Source organism: Idiotropiscis lumnitzeri, chromosome 10 (assembly GCF_059441095.1).
Source record: "Idiotropiscis lumnitzeri isolate Australia: NSW breed Sydney's pygmy pipehorse chromosome 10, RoL_Ilum_1.0, whole genome shotgun sequence".
Taxonomy (NCBI): domain Eukaryota; kingdom Metazoa; phylum Chordata; class Actinopteri; order Syngnathiformes; family Syngnathidae; genus Idiotropiscis; species Idiotropiscis lumnitzeri.
In genome coordinates, this window is record NC_142400.1 from 3,527,382 (window position 1) to 3,547,396 (window position 20,015).

General features: G+C 42.5%; 4 protein-coding genes across 6 annotated transcripts in view; 1 reads left to right on the forward strand and 3 right to left on the reverse strand.

The window, feature by feature from the left end:
* The first annotated feature begins 3,566 nt into the window (after nucleotides 1–3,566).
* Nucleotides 3,567–7,657, forward strand: pnrc2 (proline-rich nuclear receptor coactivator 2). The gene is made up of 3 exons (XM_088306002.1): nucleotides 3,567–3,765; nucleotides 4,050–4,322; nucleotides 5,273–7,657. The coding sequence occupies exon 3, from the start codon at nucleotides 5,295–5,297 to the stop codon at nucleotides 5,769–5,771; it is 477 nt and encodes a 158-aa protein (XP_088162128.1). The 5' UTR covers nucleotides 3,567–3,765; nucleotides 4,050–4,322; nucleotides 5,273–5,294; the 3' UTR covers nucleotides 5,772–7,657.
* srsf10a (serine and arginine rich splicing factor 10a) lies at nucleotides 7,096–12,677 on the reverse strand. The gene is made up of 6 exons (XM_088306000.1): nucleotides 12,454–12,677; nucleotides 11,037–11,141; nucleotides 10,054–10,157; nucleotides 9,434–9,605; nucleotides 9,284–9,334; nucleotides 7,096–8,780 (listed from the first exon to the last, which is right to left on the reverse strand). Exons 1-6 carry the CDS (start codon nucleotides 12,516–12,518, stop codon nucleotides 8,498–8,500), a joined length of 780 nt encoding a protein of 259 aa, XP_088162126.1. The 5' UTR covers nucleotides 12,519–12,677; the 3' UTR covers nucleotides 7,096–8,497.
* Nucleotides 12,678–12,773: 96 nt separating this feature from the next.
* Nucleotides 12,774–13,940, reverse strand: fabp10a (fatty acid binding protein 10a, liver basic). The gene is made up of 4 exons (XM_088306003.1): nucleotides 13,774–13,940; nucleotides 13,512–13,684; nucleotides 12,977–13,066; nucleotides 12,774–12,869 (listed from the first exon to the last, which is right to left on the reverse strand). Exons 1-4 carry the CDS (start codon nucleotides 13,838–13,840, stop codon nucleotides 12,819–12,821), a joined length of 381 nt encoding a protein of 126 aa, XP_088162129.1. The 5' UTR covers nucleotides 13,841–13,940; the 3' UTR covers nucleotides 12,774–12,818.
* A 1,940-nt stretch (nucleotides 13,941–15,880) lies between these two features.
* Nucleotides 15,881–20,015, reverse strand: part of myom3 (myomesin 3) — a 46,544-nt gene continuing 42,409 nt past the window's right edge. For 2 of the 3 annotated variants that reach the window (XM_088306646.1, XM_088306645.1), the window contains exons 29-37: nucleotides 19,429–19,539; nucleotides 19,266–19,353; nucleotides 18,533–18,571; nucleotides 18,342–18,447; nucleotides 16,843–17,006; nucleotides 16,743–16,779; nucleotides 16,638–16,660; nucleotides 16,508–16,563; nucleotides 15,881–16,434 (exon numbers count right to left, since the gene is read on the reverse strand). In XM_088306646.1, coding sequence (XP_088162772.1) covers nucleotides 16,162–16,434; nucleotides 16,508–16,563; nucleotides 16,638–16,660; nucleotides 16,743–16,779; nucleotides 16,843–17,006; nucleotides 18,342–18,447; nucleotides 18,533–18,571; nucleotides 19,266–19,353; nucleotides 19,429–19,539 — 897 coding nt within the window. In that variant the 3' untranslated portion in view covers nucleotides 15,881–16,161. Of the gene's footprint in view, nucleotides 16,435–16,507; nucleotides 16,564–16,637; nucleotides 16,708–16,742; nucleotides 16,780–16,821; nucleotides 17,007–18,341; nucleotides 18,448–18,532; nucleotides 18,572–19,265; nucleotides 19,354–19,428; nucleotides 19,540–20,015 lie in introns of those variants that run through there. The other variant, XR_015845589.1, reaches the window with a different exon arrangement.

Sequence of the window (20,015 nt, forward strand, 5' to 3'; positions counted from 1 at the left end):
TTTTCATTGTTTTTTTTTTTTAAAATGACCATTTAAATATGACCAGTGAAAATTTTGCGCAATTGATTTAACTATGCATTGTATAGTGATGATCGAATAATAAAAAAAAAATCCCACCTCTTCCCTAACCTAACCTTTGATTCATAAATATTAAAACTATTTTACATAATACAGACAGCTAAAAAAAAAAAACTTCCCAAAAAGTTTATGTTGGTAAAAAATTGTTGACCAGTATTATTTGACCACAGTTTTCCTCTTTTTTAAGCACATTTTTCATGAACACTTGGGTTTAGTTCACGGTGGAAGTCTCCATCCACGTCACACACTTTGTGCGCTGACGAAGCATATTTAAAAAAAAAAAAAAAGAAAAAAAAGAAAATGGATGACAAGCAGTTGTGCGGTATTTATGAACATACTTTAAGTCAGTCGCATCGCAACCTAATAGCCTGGAATGTAGATTACAACACCTTCAGGCGTTTCTTTTCCCCTCCAAAACATGTTCAATCATGCAAAGTAAGATTGTCGTGCAACAAGTGTTCAGAAGTATTTGGAACGCCGGGAAAGAGGTGCAACAAGTTCCCACACCCATTTAGGTAAGCGACAAGAAGCAAGTCGGAAGGAACTGCCTCGCTCATTCGCCACATTTCTGTTCCACAGACAAACACAGCGCAGCTCAGCCTCTGGCTAATAGACGTCATTACTTGGAATATGCTTTTTTTTTTTTGGCAGTGTGTGAACCATGGTGACTCATTTACAGTGAAACCAGCTGCAGAAAGTCAATAATTACGGTGATGCAAACAACTTGGGCCTGCATCTAAACAGGTTCTCACAGCGGCTTCAAAGCTAAAAAAATAAATAAATAAATGCCACGGGTGTTTTTACAGCAAAATTTATACTATTAAAATTGTTCCGGTTGGACTCTATCCAACTATTAATGCTGTAATTTCCTAAAAGCACATGATTTTCATTTTTATGTTTATTCAAGAATTTACAGCCAGGACTTTTTTTCCCCCCATTTTAAATGTCATTAAATGCGTTCCTGCTCACACAAAAGAAAAAGTATTTTTGCTTTTCATTTTGTTCCCTTAGCACAATGCTTCTCAATTATTTTCTGTTACGCCCCCCTAGCAAGAAGAAAACAATCCGTGCCCCCCCACCACCACCCACTCTCCGCCGCAACTATAAATAGCATTTTCGTTGCGAAACGAACTGACACCGTAGTTAATTCTTGCTGTGCACAATGAGCAGGGAGAGCGCCACTGCCACCTACTGGAGCGGAGGTGCAATTACACTTTATTGTAGTATGCCAAAAAAAAGAGCATCTTCACAGGGTCACATGCGCCCCCTCTGCATCGGACCGCGCCCCCCCCTCCCCAAGGGGAGCCCGCCCCACTATTTGAGAAGCACTGCCTTCGGAGTAACAAATGTGAACTGAGCCATGACCTTCAAACAGAGATACGGAGCGAACGATTTCTGTTGTTGTTTTTTGGCCTACAGGAGGACCTTGTTTTCGTCTTTTTTTTTTTTTTTTTTTTTTTAAATCAGTTGTCCCTGTGGAACTCTTATCTGAAAAAGTTACGAAATCCCTATGTGTGTTACCAGTTTCAACGCCTCTCCCTCTCAGCCATTGTAAAACACGCAAACGGCCTATTGAGCCGTGCGGTGTTCACAATCAACAGGACTTGCCGCTGACCTACTTTCCTTACATAGTTTGGGAGTTGTGATTGTCGACTCCGCCCCCTCCCTCCCCGCTGACTGTGTGCGTTGCTGTTGTGCAACTTTTAAAAGTCCACTCACTTTTCTTCAGTGGAGGAAAGCCACCGTTGACTGATCGTGCACTCGTAAGGCATCGATCTGCTTGTTGTTTTGTTTTTCACTTTTTAAGCGCAAACATGGTCAAGGTCATCGTAGCCGTGACATACGGAAAAGCAGAAGTGGTGCAAATGCCATTGTGTGGGGTTTCCAAATTGAGGGGTGGTAGTTTAGCGGGGTTGGAAGGTATGTTATTGTTCCGACTGCAGTGTGAGGCAGCTCCACTTCCTGTCCGTTACCTACATAACATTTACACAAGACACACCAAACTGAAAAACAATGCTTGTTAGGTTTACCGGAGGCTATAAATTGGCCATCATCTTTGTGAATGTAACAACTGTGATAAAATAGAATTTCGTTTGTTAATTTCACAGGTCCATTCTTGTTTTTGTCTTTGGATCGTGGTCATGCGCTCGGTGGTCGAGTAAATATGATATTCCAGTCTTATCGCTACTTTTTATTGCCGCTGTGTGCTTAACCTGACTCCTGTGTCCTCACGAGGCTTAAGTTCAGTTAAAAGGCACCCTGCAAAAGGTTGCGAACAACAATAGCACCCACCCCACTTGGCATAATATTTACCCCCTCGTGGTCCCACATTTTTATGGAAAAGGTGCCTTTGAGGCTTCTCCATTTCACCCCCCGCCAAAAATCCAAGATATTCCACTGAATTTAAGATTCCTTCTATTACGTCGATGTTATTCTGATGGAAATGCATGATGATCAAGCATCACAAACTTTGTTGAACTCAATGCAACCTCAAAAATCTAAATATGTGAGATTGACTTTGAATTTGTATTGTCTGCCCATCAATTATCCAAACCCTTTAGTAACAAATGTTTTACATTTCTGAAGTGTTATTTTTATTGTCCACATCTTATTTGCATAAATGAGTCATTTGATTACGTGTATTCTATTTTCACAGGCATTGTAACTCCTCATTAAAAATAAATCTCTGAGGCTTTCAGTGAACTACCAGGAGCAATTGTTACAACAGTGGCTTTTTGCATAATAAATATAATTTACACAATTGTCATCCTCAATGTGTAGCTAGATTGCAAGTTCCACATATCTACTCTGTCATAGCGAAATATCATTAAAAATAAATGGATATTGTCATTTATTGTCACTTAATCATTTACTACACATTGTGGCTAGCGGGGCAGTGTTTGGGACATTCCAAAATCACCCAAAAGAAAAAAAAGAAAGGGACATAAACAAACTAAATACAGTTGACTTGAATCCAAAAAGTCAATGTTTTTGTTGGTGATGCAAGGGTGGGGGGATGGGTGAAGGGTTTCATTTCCTGCCTGTTGCAGCTGCTTCGACACAAAGCGAAACAAACAAGCGTCGAAGACAAGATACTAACACGGCTTGTCTTGTCGAATGTTTTTTTTAACGAAGTGTGTCCGATTTCGACAAATGATCGCATTACATAACGTTTAATCCGATGCTTAATACGGCATGTCCGCATCGAGTGCCTTGTATAATCACATCGCGTTACCAAACAATTATTTTCAACAAGCGAAAATAGCTTTGTACATTCGACGTGTGGTGTGTTTTCTTTGCGTTTTCTCGCTTTTCTATGAGGAAAATGCGGAAAGCACAAAGGCGAAGACAAGTCGGCCACTGACGTCACTCGTATGGCAACAAGAGCGAATGCGTCCCTCTCACTCGCCGCTGATTGGCCGGGGCCCTTCAAGCTCGCGACGTGATTGGTCGGAGGCGGGCTGCCACCAGCTACATAGACGAGCTGAGGGCGACATTTTGTAGCAATTCAGACGGAGTCGGAGAAGAAGACGAGAGAAAGGAGGCGATTGCTTGCCTGACTTTTGTTTTCCCATCGACAAGGGTGACCACCAACTGAATTTGTGGGAAATACTCACGAGGGATATCTGTTTCGCTGAAACGACAAACCCGGACGAAAGGCTTCGACGATCAAGCCTGAAGAAGTCGGTAAGAGACTTATTTTTCTCCCCCCTGCTCGCCATTCCGGAGCCAAAGCTTCTTTGTTTTTCTTCCCCCCGCATAATCACATTGACCCACAACGGAGACGGCGAATTGAACGACCCCCGTCGCTTTACTCGTTGAGTTAACACGTACTAACGTTGTAATTACCGATGTGAAACGGAGTTTTTTAACGAACGAACCTGCGTCACAACAGGAAGTGGACGTCGAAATGGCTAATCGCGAAATCTATTGTGTAACGGCAAGTGATGACCAATTCATTTTTTATTTAGGTCCCGCGGCTTCGTGGTGTATCGTGTGCGCCGAGGTGAATTCATGTTCAACTCGGCTCCGCGACCAAGCGACGCCCATTGGCACTCGACGACCGCCAGCCCGGCACGCTCGACCGGACAAAGACCGCGCGATACCAGCAGGAGGAGACCCGACGACGACAACAGCAGCGGTGACTGTTCTCGGGGACGGAGGAGTCTGTTTAAAGGCGAAAGTGAGACGAGAAGGACGAAGAAGAGAGAGCTCTTCCGAGGCAACTTTGTGGCAACAAAGAGGTGCGTGCTTGGGAGCTTGTTTTCGTCTTGTGGGGCTGATGGGGGAGGGGCGACTGTGGCGCTGCCGCACGTAGGCAAAGGCCTGCTGCATTTTGTTATGCAATTCAGGAGGAACTTTTAAACCTGATACTATAATGACTACTTTTTATACTTGACAAACGAATTACCTGCTAACAACCAATATTTTATTTCGAGAAATAATTCAGTTTGCTATTTTATCCCATTTTAGGACAAGGTATTGAAAACGGCAATCCAATGCCACTAGCTGCCGACTTTAAATCGGACACGCTTCATCGATGTGTGCCATAATGTAAAAACATACAAAAATGAGAAACAAACATCACATGCAACATTCACTCCGTCTCCGTGACTGGCACCTCGTGCCTACTCTGTAATGATTTTTATGTCATGAAGAATTATTAAACCCAGAAGAGGATAAAGAGCTGCATTAAATGACTAAAGTCAGTAGTAACCCGTTTTAATGAATTTGTCTGTAAACATCGACTGCACGAGTACCTAAGAAATCAGTTCATGTGTGCTCTTCAGCTTTTACAGATTACCCCATTAAAAAAATAAACATAATACTCAAACAGAACTGCAAGAACAATAGCAGTCTGCTGACGATCGCCCTGGTTTATTTGACGCTGATTTAAACCTAACAAGGACTAGTAAAACATTTTATCACAAGCCCACAAAAACTGTGGAAGTCAGTGTCCAAACTGTGGTTAGTGTTTTACACTCTCATTAGCCATGGTTATTCTTTTGGGTTTTGTAATAAATTACAAATATGCTTTTAATTGTATTTTTTGTTGTGTGGAACCTAAAGGACATCATGGGGGTTAATATGGGCCCTTATGTAACAGGGGAAGACTTGTCGATTATGCTCAGTACCCAACATTTTGAGACAAATGTTGATAAGTGGAATAAAACTAACGTACCTGTGCTTTTAGGTGACAGTCAAAGTGAAGCATCATGGGAGGTGGAGGTGGAGAGCGGTGCAGCAACATTCCGGGCCCCCACCATGAGCGCCCCAAGAAGAAGAACCAGCATCTGGGCCGAACCAAGCAGAGGGGCCGCGACCAGAACGGCAACGTGGCGTTGGCGTCGGCCGCGGGGGCCAGCGGCGTCCTCCATCACCGCCGCACCAGCGACAAGGGCGTCCTGGCGTACCAATGCTCCCCAGAGGCGCGGCAGGCCGAGGCGGCGGCTTCCATCGCCCGTCTGGCCGCCGTCTACCAGCAGGACTGGGAGGGGGCCGTGTCCCACCTCAACACGCTGCTGAACGCCCGGGGCAGCCCCAGCTACGCCGGGCCCAAGTTCAGTGAGCCACCCTCGCCCAGCGTGCTGCCCAAGCCCCCCAGCCATTGGGTGTCCTTCCCCATGAGTGCCGGCGAGAGCAGGGAGATGATGACCTTCCAGCTCAAGAGCCTCTTAAAGGTGCAGGCCTGATGGGGAAAACGGCTGTAGCAAACTTTTTAATGACCGTTTTTTCCCCAGATATTACAGTCCACTTGCCTTGCTGATGACGACAAAGCGGACCCCCCCCCCTTTTTTTTGGGCATCGGTTTTCGTTCTTTTTATTTTGGCTATCAAAGCAGATTGAGTGCACTTATTTTTCCACGTTAACTTAATTCCTGTCCGCTTTTGTGGACATATACAGCCGTTTTTTATTTTTCGACTCTATAAAGGGTTGCCAGCACACGGTCCAAACTTCTTTTTTTTTTGTAGCAGATTTCAAAACGAGAGCCCCCCCCGGGTGTTTTCGTTTTAAAACCGTAGGACACTCAACTGCGATTCTGCAGGGAAATCACGTGTACATTCTTTTTAATGACGTTTGATGAAAAGTTGATATCATGGCACACGGGTCTTAGGTGGCGGACTCCTGTGTAACCTTTTTTTAATTGCGCTGTGCGCATATGCACTACAGGAGGCGAGCTGCTCTAAGGCCCGACTGGCACTCGATGTTCACACTGCCTCTCAAAGACAACATTTTTCCGCTGTCGCTCGTGTTATCGTCCTCCTTTTTGGAGGGAGTATCCCGAATGGGGCGACGCCCGTGTGTGTGTGTTAAAATGTCGGACGGGACAGACATTCCCTCAAGTATGAAAGTGTCAATGTCCCACGTGAAAGGCAAAAAGGCGGACAAATGGCGGGTCTTGCGTTGGTAATGTGTCCAAGTGGTCTTGTTGTGCTTTGGTGGTGCCGTGCGTTAACCAAAGCTGTCCCCTCCCCCAATGTTCCTGTGACTCGGTCTCGTCTCTTAACGCCCACTTGTGCCGTCTCAGCACGCGGAAGAGGACTGATGCACTCGGTCCTGGCTGCGGCACAACTGGGCGTTGAAAACACGAGGCTGCGTCACCATTTTGTTACGTTACGAGCAGTGTGCGTTGTTTTGTGTACCATCATGAGTTTGAGCCCATTTTGCACTGCACTTGCTCCAGATGTGTTATTGTTACAGGCTGCGACGTTGTTGAATCAGACGCGTGATCGACTATCTTATTTTCCTCCTCGCGTGAGCCGTTTTTTTTTTTCTGATTTGTTGTTGCTTTCCCTGTGCAGAATTGAATCTGCTTCATAGCCAGACTAAAGACGACAAAACCTCATTTGTTTATCATGTCTTTCAGGAGCCATGTAAATACTAATAATGACGACATGTATAAAGTTCTTGTAGCATAATGTACATTTGCGGGCCGAGAGTGCGGCGGAGGCTTGCAGACGAAAAGTATTTTTAGTACTAATGATAACACTGAATGTATGGGACGTACATCGTCTCGACTTCGTTGATGCTGAAGAATATTTTTGTTAAGAAAAGGAAAGAAAACCAAGCATTTTCCAGCCCTGCACTGAAGTCTTTCGAGAGATCTTGCACATGTTTTTTTTTATGATGCAGTATAGGGTGAAAGAAAAGAGTTTACAATTGGAACTGTGGAGATTTGCTCATGCGTGACAATTATCTGGATGAAATTTGTAACTATGTGAGTTATGCCCAAGTTAAAGCCCCTTTCAAGTCAGTTTTGAATATTTTTGGATGCACATGCACCACCTGTACCCCTCGGCTGTTCTTCCGCCAGCTGATTTGCCCCCCCCCCTCCCCTTTTAAATAATTTGCCACGTTTATCCAGATATGTCATGCATTTGAGTCTCCTCATGCTAAATTAGAATTGGATTTGAATTTGTCCCCTCTGATGATGTCATTGTATGTTGAAAGAAGAAAATGCCCTGTTTAAAATTGGTAACAATTGGTTTAAAGAATGTGTGGAAAATGCCCCTTGATGATTTGATGAATTAAATTTGACCAAAAATATAAATAAAGTCCCTTCCCCTTCCCCCCTAAACCATGTGACTCTTGATTTTTTTTTTTATCTTTATATTATCTCAGCAGGTAAGTTTTTGACTCAATGCAGTTTTTGCAGAGGTCTGTTCTTTTATTTAACTACTAGAGAAAATAATAGTTGGTAAGTCCATTCACAGTACAAATGGCAACATACAATAAACTTGCCTTTTCTTTCCAACACGCAAAGGCAAAATAAAGCGTAGTACTGATGAAAAATACAGTCGAGCCCCAAAGATGAGAATATTTCCAAGTCATTCAAAAATATCATAGGGGTTAAAACCGTAAAGCGGTTCAATACTCATTTGTCTTAACTACTGGTACATTTCAAATAACATTTACATACCTGACGTTAAAGAAGAAACCGCTTACTACTCAACATGGATGCTTGAAAGTAATGGACAAGGTGATACTGCCTCCTTGTGGCGTTTTGGGTGTATTGCTGGAACTGAGTAGCGTACGAAAGGTATTCAAATTTCGACTAGCATTATGCTGTGACAGTAATGTTGGCATTGTTTTGAGCAACCAGATGCTGAAATATCTTGCCTTAGCTGCGATCAACTAATAAATGGTAATCACACAAAGGCATAAACAAGAGTGCGCATGAGATGCTGGCATCAATCTGACTTGTGCGTCTTGTCCACAAAATTATTTGGATGTGGGAGATTCCAGTATAGTTTACAGTCCATCATAACAATTTAACGCTTGGTGCTAAATAGATTTTAATAATCTATTTGGAAAAGTGTAAAACCTAATGAAACATACGTCACTTAACAAAAAAAAAAAAAATGCAGACAAACAAGAAGTTTCTCTAAAGCGGGCAAGTGTTAAACTTAACTGCTGTTTAGCGGCCTCCGGATTTGTACTCCGCCCAGGAGCGGGAACGTGATCGCGAGCGGGATACGGAGCGGGATGCGGAACGCGACGGGGAACGGCCAAATGAGCGCTTGTGGGATCCAGGAGCCATGTGGAATTCCTCTTCCTGGGCGTCGGGGCTGTGCGATCGGGACCGGCTCTTTCTGCCCTTGGGCCTGGAACGGGAAGGCGAGGGCGAGCGGGACGCAGAGCGGTTCCGGGAGCCAGCCTCACGCTGGGTTCTGTGGCGCTCGTGCTGGCCGCTTTTGTGCCTGAGCAGATAGAAACATGACTCTTAAAAAAAAACACCCCCCTCAAATAGGCAATCCTCTGCATAAAATATTTGTATTTATTAAAAAAAAAAACTTTTTTTTTCATGCAGCAAAATAAGTAAGCTCGATGTGTCCTTAGCTAATTAATTGTAATTTCCCTAAATAATGTCCAATGATTGGGTGATGATAAATTTGTAGCCGGCTGGTTGAATTCAGATAAAAGCATAGACATCCAAAGGAAAATGAGTGTGCATCATTGCGATGTCCATATAACAATCGAATCGTCTTTATTGGAGAGATGCACCTTGTTGGTCAACAATTGTGTCAAGCTAAAGCTGATAACCATAAATACACTTTGATTTTGATTTAATATTCAACGCAAGTACTGTATTTTCTTTGGAGCAATACATGGAAATACTAAGAAATCGTGTTTAAACCTAGGAACTCCTGATACAGAAACACAATTATACATGCACAAATCATTTGCATTTAATAGAACGTACTTATCATTTTCACGGCTTCTGCTGCGTTTGGGTCGTCCGTAGGAGCGAGAGCTGGAGCAGAAACAGAGAAACAACCATTAGGGGCTGCCAAAATGAACACTAAAAGGGTCAAGTATGTGCCAGAAAAGTAAAAGAACGCGAAGGACATACTCCCTTGGGCTGTCCGACCGCCGCGGCCGCCGTTCGTATGAGGGACTGCGCGAGCGCCGGCGCTCGTAGCTGCGACTGCGCGATCGTCTGCGCCGCCCATCTCGGTCATCGTCGTCGTAGCGCGAGAAACTACGAGGGGAATGACGCTCCTTGGATTTCATCTGGTTGGGAGCTTTTGAATGACAGTGTGACATAATCAACAACAGTGAATTGGCATAATGGATCCTTTCAAGTACCTCAAATTTGATGACAAGCTACCAATAGTGTAGAAGGTCATTGCGACTTATTACCGTTTGCACAAACAGAAGTTTAAAAAAAAATAAAATAAATAAAAAAAAGAAAAACAAACGGCTACATCAATCATTTTTTGTTTGAACTAGTCGGTATGCTAACATCTAGCAAAATAAACTTAATTTGTTTTGTGCCACTCCTCTCTCCATCTCAAAATGCAATTCGACCAAAATAAAAGCAAAACGTAAAGAAAAACGATTTTGAAGTCCACTGAATTATCCTCCAAAGTCTTCGGTCATTTTTTTTCCCGAAATGTTTGGTTAAATTCCGAATTGTATGTGAGCTGGACTTCTGAAGTTGATTACAAAAATAGAAAAATAAGTTCTTACTCTTGCGGTCACCCTGGGCAAACTGGATCTCGATCTGGCGGCCCGACACCCACTTGTGGTCCAGGTTGTGGAGGGCGTCTTCAGCATCTCGGACATCTTCGAACGTGCTGACGCGGTTAAGGTTTTTATTTTAGGACAAAAGGCAACACGCATCCACGCACACGCTCCAAGCCGACGCTAATGTGATGAAAGCTGTTCGAAAATCCTGCTCGAGCCTGGCTATTTTCCCCTTTGCTGGTTCCCCGCCATTTACCAAAGCTGCACATTTACAAATAGAAACCAATTTAAACGATTAATGAATTGTGACTAGTCAACAAACTGACTAGTCTTAATGAATAGCGACTAGTCGACAAACTGACTAGTCTGTACAACCACACGCATACACAAGACCTGCTGTTATGCATCATGTCCGCATATGAACACATTCACTTGGAGATCAGTGCTGGCACATCAGGAAATAATAAAGTACAATACATGACACTGAAGAGTTTAGTGATTGGAGACTGTGTGAACAAGACAGATAAATAAATAGTGATCAGATTTGAGGAGGATACATTTAAAAAAAAAAAATCTTGTCTTGTTTACCTTTTAACATGCTTGATCTTTGAACTTGAGCTTGCTCTTTATTGCCTTGGCAGAGGGAACGTAGCACTTGTCTTTGCCCAATAAACACTTTTCGCCCGCTTTTCCTCCCTTTGGCCCATAAAAAGGAGGCGCTCCCTTCGGCAGACAAAATGGCCGCTCTCTCACTCTTGCTCGCACCCCTCTTTGCATCTTGATGCTTTTGCTGTGTTTTTTTTTGCTAGCGCTTGGTCTTTGGCTTTGGCTACTCTACCTGGTAACTTTTCTGTGTGTAGCGGTAGTGGGGGCGGGCTCTCCAGAACTGTATCTTTAACATTCTGAGGTAACAACAGAAGAGATAATAGTTACAAATGGGACACACCACAGTTGAAACAGCACACAAGAAGAAGAAGAAAGGATATTGAATGTAAGCAAATCCTCTTGGCCGCCGCGTATAGAAGTCAAGTGGAATGTAGACGTCTACAATAGGCCCGTAACGACCAAACTCGCGCCGCAAATCTTCTGGCCTAAAGTGTTGTGAAATAATGAAATCAGCAAAAATAATTTCCAAGTCCACCTGAGCTATAGCCCTCTGTGTGAATGAACACAAGCAGTCCAACTATACACAGTCGAAGTCATTTTGGTTAAAGCTTTGCATGAAAACTGGGGGGGGGGGGGAATCACACACTCCCATAGCAGGATACAAAGTGGATGACAAAGAGTTGAAAACGGCCGCAGTTCGTAATTTGCACCATTGCAAAATGCAGCGCTTATAAATAATTTCAGTAGTGCACAATTATCCAAGACAATCAGAATCGAGAACATAGAACACTAAAATAGTCAACCCATTTTAAATACATTTCAAATGAATATATGTAAATAGAAAATCAAGCATCAAAGATTTAAACATATCCAATTCAATAATCTAGATATTTTTAAATATTCCCATGAAAAAAATCTGTTTGGTGTAAAAAACAAATAGGCACCTAATATGGAGATGGTTATAATAAACCATTGATTTGAATATTTTAATTAACATTTCATCACAGAATAAGCAACTATTACGTAGGTGAACATATTTTAGTCTATTCTATCAAAAAAGGAACAAATGCGTAGACTACTTTTATAATAAACTACATAAGTCGTTTTAATGTGTACATTCAGTTTATCCTGTAAATCTTGACAAAAGCGAATGTTAAACATATTGCAGATAAGTTATTTGAATAGCTTCAAGTAACTTTCCACCTTTAAGAACGTAAAAAAATACGTTACTAAATTTGTGTAAATATTACTTATTTTTGTTCTTGTTTAGTTTCATAAATCTCTGAAAAAAACCCCAAACAAAAACACTACTACACAAAGCAGCAGGCGACGTGCCAGTTTAATAAAATGGCGGCGTTATTTGATTCCGTCACAAAGTACCCGGATGCTTATCCTCATCAACGTCTACAAAAGACGCTATAAGTATTTTTGCCATGTGAAGGCGTAGTTCATGTTTTTTTATTTTGCATTTAAAAAAAAAAAACTTTTGAATGTGATAGAAGGAACAATGCCGTTTCCTAGTGCAACAATACACATCGTACATTGATGTTTCAGCCTCATTGCGAGGCTAAAGTAGCACCTTGCGGTTCCCGAAACCGACGTTAGTAAATAAAACAATAGGGTCTTTTTATATTTTAAGCCACCAATTCGTCTGCAAAGCCGACATTTGCTAGTAACGTCAAGCACATTACCAGGCTGTCAACGTCAAGCAACGACGTAAGTTAGCCATTTCGTGGTGGCGGGAGGAAGGTGGTTAGCTGTAGCTAAATTAGCTTGCGCTTGACTGTGCGGATTTACCTGGACTCGTCGGAGATATTCCGGACAAAGAGAGAGGAGTTTGGGGGTCTCAGGTACCTCGCCATTTGTGACGACGACTTGGTGTTTTTGTTTTTAGACAAACAGTCCCCGTTAGGCGAGTCCAACCTTCGTCTCAACCAGAGTCTTATAGTTAGGAAGGTACGCGACTATTAACTTGATGCACGTAATGCGCATGCTCGTCCTCTTCACGCTATTTGTGCGCATGCTCAGTAGCGAATCCCCGCTGTCAACTTTGATGCATTCAGGGCTCGTAAATAAAAACAGGAAGGATAAAAATAATACAGAAGACCGACGCTGTATTGTATTTAAATAGACATTTATTTCAAATTTCACTGCCCAATTTTTCACATTTTCTTGCTCTTCCTGATGAGAGTTACGGCGCCCATGCTCAAGGTCTAAAAAAAAAAAAAAAAAAACAAGAGAAGAGAGAACAATGTAACGATGTGGAGATTTCACACACGACGCGTACTTGCTCTTGATGCAATTAATGCGTTCACGGTACCTCGATCATTTCGCCTCCTTTGATCTCTTGGATGTGGCAGAACTTGCCGGTGTTGCAGACCAGCTTGCCGCCCTCCATATTGACAACGCACTTGGTGGATCACATAACAGAGAACATATTGAATCTATTTAAATTTGATATTTACAAATATTTACAAACGTTACACTCCTTCCTTCCTTAAATGAGTTAATTTAAAAAGTGTATGTCACTACTTTTGGCCCACCTGTGCACATTAAATTTTGGGGTCACATTTTTAGCTATTAACAAACTCAATACAGTGCAGTTAGACTACTATTAAAAACCACCGTACACCTGCAATATTACAAATAAATAAAATAGGACGGTCTTCTCTAATAGAATAAATTTCCCTATATAAACAACCACATTTTCAGATGATTTTCAATCAAATAAAATACCTTCCCCATACATTTTGCATTCCTTTGCAATATTGTGTGTAAAATACAGTCACAGTTGATTGCAGAAACAAACAAATAATTCTGCTCTCAACATATGGCTTTACTCATCCACCATTCACCTTGAGCTTCTTGCCGTCCATGGTGGTGATGTCAGCCTCCTTGCCGATCGTGAAGGAGTTGGTCACAGTCTTCCCGGGAGTCTTGGAGGTCACCACAAAGTCCTTGCCCTTCTGCGTGATCTCCGTCACCGGCTTAATGTCCTTGGCCATCTTGATGACATCATCAGGGAGTTCTGGTGAGCGAAAAAAAAAAACCCAAACCATCACATGATTCATTCACGTATAAAAGGTAGGACCTGTCTCATAAGTTCTTTTTGCTCACCCATGGCCTTGAGAAAGGCTTCATAATTCTCCTGAGCGTAGACCTGCCACGTGCCGTTGAAGTCCATGTTGACCAAAAGGAGGCCGAGACGGAATGTGAGGAGGGGGAGAAGCTCAACCGGGTGGGGAGAGTCTGCCGGAGTCTGTCGGCTTTTATACTCCCCATGGCGAGGCGATTAATTAGTAACCCCATCGGACGTTATTTGAACAACCCCGAGTTCATTTGCTCCGTGAATTGGCGTGAAACAAAGATGGCAGCTACTTTTGGGATCAAGAGGTTCTGATACACCGAGCACCGACAAGAACTTGACAGTGCTTGGGAAGTAATCATGTACAAATACTTGGTAACTGTGTAATTTTGAGCATTTCTTTTTCCAATTCATTTTTTTAGTTTTGCTCGGTACATTTGAAAAGCAATAGCTATGCTTTCAACCCAGTAAATTGTCAAATTATTTTTGAGCAACCTGATGAGATAAAACTTTTTTTTTTTATTTAATGAGCAGCACAAAACGCACACTGGTAGCATCAACAAGCAATGCAACCTCATCCACTTTTAAAAATCATTTTATTTCAAAACAAATCAGGACGTACTGTAATCCCTCAAACGGCAACAAACACTTTCCATTTAACCATCAAAATGTGGAATTATCCCACTTTTTGTTCTGCTGCACCCATTTGAACTCGCTAAGCAAAACATAAGCACCTACTGAGGCATGTAAACAGTCTTGTGCTGTAAGTAAGCGGAATTATCTCAGATGTTAAACACAAAGTCGGGACATTAAACTGCTGAGCGCATGTGCTCATGCTAAACAAAACAGCAGCACCTACCAAAATGTGAAGACTGGCGACCAATCGAGGGTATAGAACGCCTCTTGCCCAAAAGTTAGCTTCGCCGATGACACCCTAATTAAGACGGGTACAAAAAAAATAGATGTGTGGATTATAGAAAAAAATAAAATCAAACTTGTACTAAAATGACGCTTCTGCAACTTGTGCAGTTGAGTAAACGTGACAATTTGTGAAAACGCGTTATTTGGGCTTCGCTTCATCCAAGTCTGCAACCTTTCCCCTCTGTGCGGTGCCGTTGAACCTCCTCCCGTGACTCCAGCGGCCCGCCGGTGGGGTGAACGACCCCGTGGACTGTTTGCACTTTGAAAGTACAAACGGGCTCCTTTAAGTTTGCCATTTTGTTCTCTTACTGTACCCAACGTGTACCGAACCGCGACCTTAAAAATTACCGCACGTACCGAAGCAGGATTTTAGTGGGACCATTCCACCCACCGTTCCATCATCAGCCACCGTGAACCCGGAGGTCGGCTGCTAATTAGCAAACACAAATATAAAACACTCCAGTGTATTTAGTGACAATTCTTCTTGGCAGACGTCTAAAGTTCTAATTGAGCGACTTTCTAGTAACACATGCGGTGGAAGATTTTCGAGAAGAAAAGCCGTCAAGCCACACCATGTGCACTTTTGGCTATATTGCACCAAATATCTATCACAGGGGGTGCGCAAAGTATGGCTGGCGGGCCACATGCGGCCTGCATATATTTACGAAAAAAAAAAAAAAGAACATCTGAATTAGTGGTGCCAATAATTATGTGGGGCAGTGCACGTGGAATATTTTTTTAAATACATTTTTAGTAAGTTCTAATTATAATTGTAAATGGTGAACCAATTATTTCATAAAGTAAATTTTTTTTTATGTTTATGTCAATTTTACAGGGGGAGTCTTTACAAGAATATGTTCTATGCAGGCCCACGAGTCCAAACATGGCATTCTGATAAATATTGCGTTTGTGGAATATGTGTTGAGCAGCGAAGTCCACCCATTTTTAGCCACCGCAGGAGGCGGCCATTTTGTCACATTCATTGACGGAAGATGACATCACAGTTGCTCAGGGCACAGGTAACGGACCAATCAGGGCTCAGCTTTAGAAAACAGGTGAGCTGTGATTGGTTGCTACCTGAGCCCTGACCAATTGTTTTCAGTCCACAGAAGTGACAAAATGGCCGCCTCCTGAGATGGACAAAAAATGGGCAGATTCGCTGCTTCATTCATATTCCGCAAATGCAATATTAATCAGAATGTGATGTTTATACTAATGAAGACACATAGAATATATTATTGCAAATATTTTTTTGGGGGGGGGGTTGACTTCCCCTTTAATAAAAAAAAATAATGTTTTATTTGAAACTATTTAATAAAAAATTTAAAAGGTATTTGTAAAACTGTCAATTTGAATAATACATTAAATTTAATAGTTAAAACAAACTCTTACCTCATCTACCCCAATTTATTTTTTTTTGTTTTAAATCAAACCAAATGGTGCTCACCCCTGATCCACGGCACCTAATATCTCTTCATTCTTCATTCGGCCATTTCCATTCACAAGCCCATCTCCACGGCGTTGGCCGGCGGCACCTCGCCGTGCTTGTAAACGCTCACGGTCACGTCCACCGACTCAGAGCCGCAGCGGTTGCGGACCAGCACGGTGTATTTGCCCGAGTTGTCCGTGTGGACGTTGTTGATGGTGATGGTGCTGCAGCCGCGTTCCCTGGTGATGAAGAACTGCTCTTCGCCGTCGATCTCGCGCTCGTTACGCAGCCAGAAGACATCCGGGGTCGGGTCGCCCTCGATGAAGCACGTCAGGCACAGAGACTGCAAACAGGAGAACGTCGTGCAATTTGGAAAAGTCCAAAATCAAGTAAGAATCGTGGAAGGTGATTATTACCTTGCCCTCCATGATTGCCACCACATCCGGGAGACCTTTTGTCACTTTGGCTCGATCTGCAACAAACTCAATCAGCCTATGATGACACCGACCCTCGTCGTTCCTTCTGAGGGACAACGTTGTAACTCACTTTTCTCAATGACGGCCTCTTGCCTGAAAAGATGAAAACAAGACGTCCAATCAGTGATCAGTCAATCATGCTACAAGAGTTGAAACAAAAGAAAAGACAGCTTACTTCAGTCTCTGGTGCTCCAGCAAGGCATTTGCAAATGCTGCAAAGAAATGAGAACATCATCACGACGACGTTATCTCACACGTGTCGTTGAATCTCGCACCTTGTCCCGACAGGTCCAGGTGACGCGGGTGTGTCTCGACGCCGTCAAACATCTCCAGGGTGTATTTGCCTTTGTCGTTCTCCGTGGGGTTGAAGATGTCCATCCAAACCGTGTGCACGTTGCTGCCCATCCTGATGCGGGACTGGGGTTCCATCCGTTTCTCTCTGTCAGACAAACAGAAACCAACCTGAGCATGTCCGCCACCTACTGCACGTTTTTGTCTTTGTCATTCAGAACAATAAATAGGCAGCACGACGGATGGCTGGAATTTTTTCATTTGGTATATCCATAGACAAAATGTTTAGAAAGGGGCGTTGCGCCATTGTGGGAGTGAACACAGCCGACTGACTTCTGGGCCAGTGAAAGCGGCTCTCCTCATTCTTTTCAAATTCTCCGCAGGGGAGGCGCAGAGTCATTGACATGTCAGAATTACACTAGACTCACTGGAGTCCAGCGATCAAAGCGCACAAAGTACGTTAACAAGGAACTGCAAGCAGACCGTCACTTGCTGATGATGTCAATAAAGTTGTCCACAGATGACCGCTGTGAAGTGGCCAATTGGAGACGCCCTCATAGACAAATATGATCCCATCCATTTTCTATATTGCTCGCACACAAAAGGGCCGCTGTGTGAGTTTGTGCATTTTTGCCGAGGGGACTGGTTGCCATATAAAGATACAAGCATGTAAGTTCACATTGACAACTAAGAACAACTTTGAGTCACTAAAAACGAATTTGGAATGTGTAAGAAAGTCTGAGTACTTGGAGAAAAGAAATCTGAACGCAGAACCATAAAACTGTGACCAAAGTGCTGGTCATACTGCAGTCTGTATTTGGCGTGTCCAGCAGGTGGTGCTACAGGCTCAGTTTACGAACGCTGCCAATGCGCTAACGTCTTTTTTTATTTTGTCTGTCTACTTCAGTTGAATCACCAATGTGATCTAAATTGCTGTTTTTCTTACAAAGAGAAATAGATCACTACTTAAAGCAAACATGAATAATGAGGGGACGCGCTTATAAAATTAAAGTAAAACAATAGATTCAAGATTAGGTTTGACAACCCATTTCTCTTTTGAGACTTTTTTTTTTGGGCTCCGGTTGACTCAAATCATTGCCAAACATCATTGTCTGTATACTCTTGTCTCTCCATACACACACACACACACACACACACACACAAGTCATACTGTCCTAAGTAGGCCGGAGTACTCCCTGGACTGGTTACCACTCCGTCGCAGGGCACGAATAGACAAACCGCCATTCACACCGATGGACAATTTTGTCTTCAATGACCCTAACATGCACGTCTGAAAAAAAAATAGTCTTTTTTCTGTAGATTGTTTATGCCAGGCATGTTCAATCCTGTTCCTGGAGGGCCGCTGTCCTGTCTTGTTCTCCATCTCGCCAGGTGGAAAACGGGCAGGACAGCGGCTCTTCAGGAACAGGATTGAACACCTCTGGTTTATACATTAAGTTGTCAGGGAATTGTTCTGCCTTACTTGAAGCTCCAGGTGGTCTTCAGGTAGTTGATATAATATGTGAGGCAGCAGTAGAGTCTGAAGCCTTCTGCCGTGCTCTGAACCCTCAGCGGACCCGCTGACAATCCTGCAGAGACCGGTGGAGAAACGGAGAGATGTTGTTGTCATGTCAACACACTGGCGGGGTCCGCCGGTGCGCGTGACTCGCTCACCGCATTGTTTGCTCAGCTGCTGGAGAAGCCTGTCGTACTCTGTGAAGAAACATCAATTAATAATAATCAGCGCGTGTGGGACATCTACGACTGAAAGCGCATGCCTGGTCATTCGCATTCACACGCATGCCTTCCGCTTGATCTTAAAGTTAGATACTTTACTTGTTTTAAGATTTTTAGCAGTATAACGTTCATATTTTTTTCCTTTTATGAACTTGATACGTCATTTTTTATGTACAATTAACCGTTCAAAAACGCATTTTGCCACTCGCTGTTGACTAAAAATGACATCAGGTGACAAGCTGAGCCGTGATTGGTTGATGCCTCACTCTTGAGCAAATGTGCTGTCGTTTTCAGTTGACGGGTACCAAAATGCTTTTTTTAAAGGTGTTAATTGTACATGGAAAAATAGTGAAGGTATTAAATTAATTTGATTACTTAATTAAAATAATAATAATAATATATATATATATATATATATAAATATAAATCAAAAAATAAAAATAAATTAATTCTCAACCAGGTACTTTTTATTGCTGAAAATAGCAAAACTAGTAAAGTAGCCCATTTGGATAATCTTTTTGAAACATTCAATATCATCATCAGTCAAATTCCGCCCGATTGTCGGTTTGTGTGCCCCCCTGCTTTAAAAAAGTCACAATGCCATGTTGTACAAAAAAACAAACAAACAAAAAAAGGTTCATTAAAACAAATGAGCTCCCGCCTGCATCACCTTCATCCTTCAACGCCAAGGTGCTGACGTCCTCTCCTCTGGCATCTGACACCACCGCTTTATACGAGCCCGTCTGCTTTTTTTCAATCTGAACGGACACACAACTCATTCACGGTAATTATATGTTCCAAATTGACACACGTGTTGATTAGTGTTTGATTACCTGCGGGATGGTGAGCGCGCTGGCTCCAGAAGCGGGGTCATAATCAGCCTGCGACACCGCCACTCCGTCTTTGGACCACCTCAGGGTGGAGTCTTTGTTTGTGTTTGTCACCTGTGGGAGCAGTGATAACAAAAAACGTTTTGTATATAGGACAGCATATTAAATACAGTATATATATATACACACATATATATATATATATATATATATATACACATATATATATATATATATATATGACAAATTTGCTTAAGACTACTCTTTAAGATTATGAAACATATCTAAAATTTAAATTTTGATACGAGTCAACTTGACCTGACACATGTGTATTTACGATAAAGTGATAAAGTGTAAGACATAATTAGTCTCAATGAAGCTCCTCAACTCACTTGAGCACCAAGAGGCCACCAGATGGCGCCAAATCGTTACTATTATAGCTTTGGCCTGAGTACAAAAAACAGGGCCTGTGCCAGTCTTCAGCAAATAACAGACATTAGACTCCGAAACAAACAAACCCAAGAAATCCACCTACTGGGGGTATTGTATATTTACAAAATATTTTTTAATATTTGGAAACAAGTCACTTT

What these genes read in the sequence shown, in the direction of transcription:
- pnrc2 (XM_088306002.1), top strand. Translation starts at nt 5,295, where the DNA reads ATGGGAGGTGGAGGTGGAGAGCGGTGCAGCAACATTCCGGGCCCCCAC.
- srsf10a (XM_088306000.1), bottom strand. Translation starts at nt 12,518, where the DNA reads ATGGCGAGGTACCTGAGACCCCCAAACTCCTCTCTCTTTGTCCGGAAT. An exon ending in AGAGGATTTGCTTACATTCA is followed by an intron (nt 10,158 to 11,036) that starts ATATCCTTTCTT and finishes CCGCGTCAGCAC; the next exon opens with GTTCGAAGATGTCCGAGATG. An exon ending in TGCCCAGGGTGACCGCAAGA is followed by an intron (nt 9,606 to 10,053) that starts GTAAGAACTTAT and finishes GTCATTCAAAAG; the next exon opens with CTCCCAACCAGATGAAATCC.
- fabp10a (XM_088306003.1), bottom strand. Translation starts at nt 13,840, where the DNA reads ATGGACTTCAACGGCACGTGGCAGGTCTACGCTCAGGAGAATTATGAA. An exon ending in TGGACGGCAAGAAGCTCAAG is followed by an intron (nt 13,067 to 13,511) that starts GTGAATGGTGGA and finishes TGATCCACCAAG; the next exon opens with TGCGTTGTCAATATGGAGGG. An exon ending in AAGGAGGCGAAATGATCGAG is followed by an intron (nt 12,870 to 12,976) that starts GTACCGTGAACG and finishes TTTTTTTTTTAG; the next exon opens with ACCTTGAGCATGGGCGCCGT.